The sequence below is a fragment of the Nicotiana tabacum genome, chromosome 13, assembly GCF_000715075.1.
Source record: "Nicotiana tabacum cultivar K326 chromosome 13, ASM71507v2, whole genome shotgun sequence".
Lineage (NCBI taxonomy): Eukaryota > Viridiplantae > Streptophyta > Magnoliopsida > Solanales > Solanaceae > Nicotiana > Nicotiana tabacum.
In genome coordinates this window covers 10,008,633-10,015,186 of record NC_134092.1, presented here as the reverse complement: position 1 = coordinate 10,015,186, position 6,554 = coordinate 10,008,633, and the positions used below count along the sequence as shown (strand labels likewise).

General features: G+C 34.9%; 1 protein-coding gene across 1 annotated transcript; it reads left to right on the top strand.

The window, feature by feature from the left end:
* Positions 1 to 3,794: 3,794 nt before the first annotated feature.
* LOC142167971 (uncharacterized) lies at positions 3,795 to 5,686 on the top strand. The gene is made up of 2 exons (XM_075228615.1): positions 3,795 to 4,229; positions 4,478 to 5,686. Exons 1-2 carry the CDS (start codon positions 3,795 to 3,797, stop codon positions 5,684 to 5,686), a joined length of 1,644 nt encoding a protein of 547 aa, XP_075084716.1.
* Positions 5,687 to 6,554: the final 868 nt, after the last annotated feature.

The following is a 6,554-nucleotide window of genomic DNA, read 5'->3' as shown; positions in this document are numbered from 1 at the left end:
CTTTTGTATTAAACATACTAACATATTATTTACTCCTCGCAACCTTAGAGTCGGCCCGTGGTTACATGTACATACGAAAGCGGAACCAATATATACAGGCTGAGCTAACTGCCCTTTTAAAGGGACAACAAATTGCAGAGCAAAGAGGCCTCACACCCATGGAAATAGCTACCGACTCTACATAGGTAATAAGAATGCTAAAAATTGGATATGATACTTATGACACTATTATCTCTGAATGTAGTTTGTTGATCCAAATGATGGGCAGAACAATTGTGAAACACAACTACAGAGAACAGAACAGGGTAGCTGGCCTACTAGTAAAGGAAGGAGCAGAATCAAACTTTTTGAGAAGGATAACTATGCTAATTGTTCCTCTGGTGTTTGCAAATGAAGCATTTTGGGCAGATATCCTAGGAACTTCTTTTCCTAAAACTATTTTGGATTGTAATAGTGATACCATGGAACAATCTATGACTGGTATAGAGGATACACAATACCCCTCTGATGTATTTAATTTTGACTCTCAGTTGTTAATATTTCTTCTTTTGCTTTAACCCCCCCTCCCCCCCCCCCACACACACACAAAAGAAAGAAAGGGGAATGGTCCTTTACATAGCGTCGGTAGCCACTCTCTACTCATCACGTGCCAAATAGTCCTTTTTTTTTTATAACTCTCTGGTTTATTAGCAGGTACCTGATGTATAAAGTATCCTGCATTCATGCATGATCCAAGGAAGGACCACAATCTTAAAAGGGTCGTTTCATATGCAAGATAAGGTGGGATTAAGTGTGGGGTTATATTTATACTGTCAATCAATATAAATTTAATCATAGACTTAATTCTGAATATCCCATCTTATCCTATCAAACTTGAAATTATTTTATCTGACCTCCCAAGTGAGATAAATTAGTCCGGATATTATAATTCCGGAATAATTTAGTTCGCGAACAAAACGACTCTTAAGGGTGTGATGTGGATCCCTTACTGTTATGCAAGCATTAATGGCTATTTTTATGTCTTGAACTCATGATCTATAGATCATACGAAAATAACTTTACCGTTGCTCCAAGACCCCCTCGAGTATATCAGCTAGCTTGACTAATTCAGATTTACCTGTATACTAGTATTGACTGACTAATTCTAATTAGTGCTATGTAATGTGCCCACAAGGGAAGATTTTTTTCCGAAATCTTTTTCGTTCTCAAATCTCAAACTTGAATTATTTAGCCCCCGTTTGATCATAGATTTTGTCAAGTTTTTTTCATATTTTTTCTGGCAAAACATGTTTGTTTATAGATTTTATCTATGCTTTGGTAGATTTTGAAAACAAAATTTTCAAATCCCAAAGCTAGCTCTAGACCTGTTTTTGGCCCAAAATATCATTGTTTTATTTTTAACAATTTTAAAAATTACCCCAAATTTTTATATTTTATAAAAAACTCCACCATCTATTATGACTCAACTAACCACCAGTTAATTACGGAGTATCATTTTCTTTTGGACTGATGGATCTTATAATATTATTGCAATTTGACGAATTATAGTTGCTAGTAATTGTGTTATTAGTAGTTGATAATAAAATATCATGTTATGATTTTAGTATATTGTATTATGTAGTTCATTATAAAAATAATAATTTTGTTCTAAATTTATCCATGTTCAGGATTATGGTTTGTGATAATGATAATGAATATCATCAATGAAGGTTTTGCATATATAGGATTAGCAAGTTTGTTTGTTTGGTGTTATTGGGTATTTTTGATAGTTTTTAGAACTTATGGGTAAAATAACATAGGCATGATTTCTGTTAAGGGGGTTTAAAAAAGAAAAAAAGTTAAAAAAAATTATACCTAGTGGGAATTGAACCAATGACTTTACAACGTTTTGAACTCCCTTGACCATTAAGTTATGCTTTTGTGTTGAGTCAAGGGGATTCAAAACATAATATATAGAGGTAAAAATTAGATTTTGCCTTATATATACAGTTTAATTGTTGGGCGAAGGGGGTTCGGGTGAACCCCCTTCCGCCCACCTACATCCGACCTTGTATTGGTATAAGCTACATTTCATATTTTTTCAAAAAAAAAAGTGAAATATGTTTTGAAAAATTATGTCCAAACAGATTTTTATCTTCAAACTAAATTTCACCCAAATCAGATTTTTTAAAATAAATTTGGGAATTTATGGCCAAACGCTAGCTTAATTTGGATAAAAGATCTCGTCTATTCCACCAGTGATATTTGTACATCATGCTCCTTTACAATTTTAAAATTAAAAAAAAAATAACTTTTTTTAAATCTCTTGATGGCTTATGCTTGAGCCGGCCCTGATCATTGAATTTCATTAGATCATTTGTGCAAATTGTTATATGCCTGCTAAGACGAAGCATGGAAGCGTTTTATTTGTTTGTAATTGATCCTTACCGTCATCTTTCTACTTCTGTATTTAGATTTTAGGAGCTTCCATTTATCTTTCTACTTCTGTATTTAGATTTGCTAAAATACATTTGTAGCAAATGTAATTGATATTGAATGAAGAGAATTTTATAGTTGAAAAAAATAAATAACAAATACATAATGTAAGACATACACAGGAGAATAATTTTAAATCAAATATATGAGGAAAATAAAAATTTGAAATAAAAGTACCGCATATATTTTTGTAGTCTTATAATGACAGTTCTCAAGGAACAATCCCTTAATTTGAGAGGATAAAGTAATCCGTTTTGCAATAAAAAAATATTCATTAGTGATTATAATTAGAGGTCACTATTATTCATAATCAGAAAATGAGAAATAGATAAAATAGAAGAGAAAATAGCGGCAAAGATCTAAGAAGAAAAAGGGATAGACAAACTCATTCTTTTTCTTTCCTCAAACTTGTAACAATAAGAAGTAAAAGCAAATAGTGATGAAAACATGACGGTGCAGTTTGATGTTGTTCTTTTCAATAATTTTGGCGTACTAGTTTTAGGTATACCTATATCTATGAGAATTAAATTTTTTAAAATTAAATAAATATCACTAAATATTATATATTTGGCGTGCAATATATTATCGAGTGTCATTTCAAAAATAAATGTAGAATTTGATGTTATGTTAAATATTATAATGGTGGTAGGTATTGAATATTTATCTATTATGGTATTTCTTGACCGTGCATGTTACTGTTAACGGGAGCCCATCTCCAGCCAATCATAGCTGATACCCGACAACCCACTTAGCTTTTAATACAATTTTTATTTCTTACACTTTAGTCCATGTATTCTTTAATAATGGCTCATGTATATATAGTAGGAGAACACTCTATAAAGACACATATTCATTTTGTATCTTCTGAATTTTGACAAAATAACTTCTCTCTTCTCTATTTCTATTTTCTAGGGTTTCTTCTGTGAAATCTTTTCGCACAGCTCGATTTCTTACACCAACATGGTATCAGAGCTAGGAATCGATGATCCTTGTTCTCCTCTTCCGACCGATGGTACCCTCATCGATTTCCATGGAGATTTTCTGTTCCGTCGATCTCCATCTGTCTTCGCGTTTTAATGTGGAGATTTGGGCTACGATGGTTTCTAGCTGTGCATTGCAACTATTTGGACTTTTCACGGTGATTTTTGGTGTTTTCCTATGAAGTTCTCCGGTACTCGTTCAGTCTCGTTGATTTCAGCAGATAATTTTGTTTCAAGGTCTTATCTTCTTTAGGTTGCAAAGAAGGACGGTAACATTCTCCTTAATCCTGCTGCATATTGGTGAAAATCAAGTATTTTTTACAATTCTAGGGTTTAATCATGGGAAGTCTAGATGTTAGTTCTTCTTCTGTGTTAGATGGTTTTGACGACTTTACCATACATCCATCTCACCCGTTCTATATACATCCATCTGATAGTCCTGGTGCACACTTAGTAGCTCCACCTTTCGATGGGAATGGTTTCGTTATTTGGCGCAAAAATATGCTTACTGTTCTATCTGCTAAGAACAAACTAGGGCTCATAACTGGAAAAATTACTAAACCTCAGCTTGACTCTCCTTATTACTCCTTTTGGGAAAGATGCAACGACATGGTAATTGCATGGATAACAAATTCATTATCTAAAGACATAACAAATAGTGTAATGGGGTTTGATACTGCTAAAGACATTTGGGATGATATAAATGAAAGATTTGAACATCAAATGGTTCAAAATATATTCAAATACAAAGGAAAATCAGTGATGCTTCCCAAGGTCCTTTAGATATTGCCACTTACTTTACAATATTGAGGGGTCTTTGGGATGAACTTAGTACTGCCTATGCTGGACTAGTGTGTACTTGTGGAGCCTTACCAAAATTCATTGAACAACAGAAAATATACCAATTCCTTAGTGGTTTAAACGAGTCCTACTCCACCCGCAAGAGTAATATTTTGATGATGCCATCCCTTCCATCCCTAAAGAAAGCCTATTTTATGCTACAACATGATTAAACACAAAAGGATACTTCAGCCCCTATCTCTAGATTATCAAATGAGTCAGCCTCATTCAATGCTTCTAACAGCCCTGTTCAAGCACCTACTAGATCCTTTACTCAAAGGTTCCAGTTTGAACAAAAGAGAGGCTCAGGTTCTTCCTCTCAATTGTCTTGCAAATACTGTAAAAAGACTGGTTATACTATTGAGAAGTGTTACAAACTTCATGGGTTTTCCCCTAACTTCAAGCTCATCAAAGGCAAAAGGTCTGCTGCTTGTGTGCAATTTGAAGGTCCTTTTCATCATCATGCTTACACTGATGGACAGTATTCTGAGACCACTGGTCATGGTTTCAGCAAGGAGCAATATGACCATCCCATGACCCTTTTCCAACAGTTGAATCATCCTCCTACCATACATCCTGAAACTCCTGGTTCAGAGAACATTGGTTTTGCTTACTTTGCAGGTGTGTTCAATCATCCTGAAGTACATTCTGCTGCTTTTCATGCATGTGTAGTTTCAAACTTAGGTTCAAATCCTTGGATTCTAGATTCAGGTGCTACCAACCACATGACTCCACACAAACATCTTTTAATCAACTTAACGCCACTCACTACACTTTTCTTAATAACTCTACCTAATGGATATAAAGTGAAAGTCATATCTACTGGGTCTATACAACTCAGGCCAGATATGATTTTACATAATATTCTATTAGTTCCTTCTTTCCATTTCAATCTCATATCTATTCACAAACTCCTTGTTCAATTCAGATGCATTACAACTCTTACCATTTCTGCCTGTATTTTACAAGGCCCTTCTCTGAGGAGGCCACTGAAAATTGGTAAAGCTACAAATGGGTTGTACTTCTTGCATCCTACTATGACTTCATCTACTATGTCTGTTGTTTCTTTTCCTATTGTTGTTTCTAATCCTGTTCAATGCAATAACTCTAATGCATCTTGTAATGTTCAGTCTACTCCTACAAGTGTTTCTTTTACCCATTGTACTAGTACTTCTTCTGATATTAATAAAAATGATGTGATTTGGCATCAAAGATTAGGACATGTTCTTTTTAATAGAATGAAATCTATCTCCTTTTTGTCTGGTAAAATTTCATCTAAACAAATATTTTTTTGTGATGTATGCCTAATGGCAAGACAACAGAGATTGCCATTCTCTGACAGCTCTATTCATTCCTCTACTCCCTTCCAGCTTGTTCATATTGACATCTGAGTTCCATATGATACTCAGACCTATAATGGGTTTAGGTTTTTTTTTTACCTTGGTGGATGACTTCTCCAGAGTTACTTGGACTTATCTATTGTCATGCAAGAACAATGTCCTTTCTGTGCTTAAGGCTTTTTATGCAATGGTGAAAGTTCATTTTAACTCAACTGTTCAGTCTTTTAGGTCTGATAATGCTTATGATCTAGGCTCTATCTCTGAAGCCTGATATTTCTTTTCTGCCAATGGAATTCTCCATCAAACTAGTATCCCTCACACTCCTCAGCAAAATGGAGTGGTTGAAATAAAACACATACACCTATTGGAAGTGTCTAGGGCTCTTTTGTATCAATCCAAACTTCCCCTCAAGTATTGGGGTGATTGTGTTCTCACATCCACTTATTTGATCAATAGATTACCTTCCACTGTCCTTCATAACATTTCCCTTTTGAAAAACTACATGGCTATCCCCCTTCCTTTGATCATTTGAGGTCTTTTGGGTGCCTCCGCTATGCTACTAGCCCCAAGCATGGCAGGGATAAATTTAATTCTAAAGCCATCTCTTGTGTGTTTCTGGGATACCCATATGGGAAGAAGGGTTATAACCTTCTTAATCTTTCTACTCATTCTGTATTCTTCTCTAGGGATGTGTTTTTTCATGAACACATTTTTCCTTATCATCTTCTTCCCTCAACTCCTTTCCCTTCTCCTCCCACTGATTTTGTTGATTCTGATGTTCTACCTGTTGCTTCTCCTCCTCCTGCACCTTGTGCCTCTTCTCCCCTGATTTCTCCTACCAATACTAATGCACCTACCTCTCCTTCTCCTCCCCATTCCTCTTCTGGTTCTACTCCCCCTTCCATTTCTGGTCCTCCTT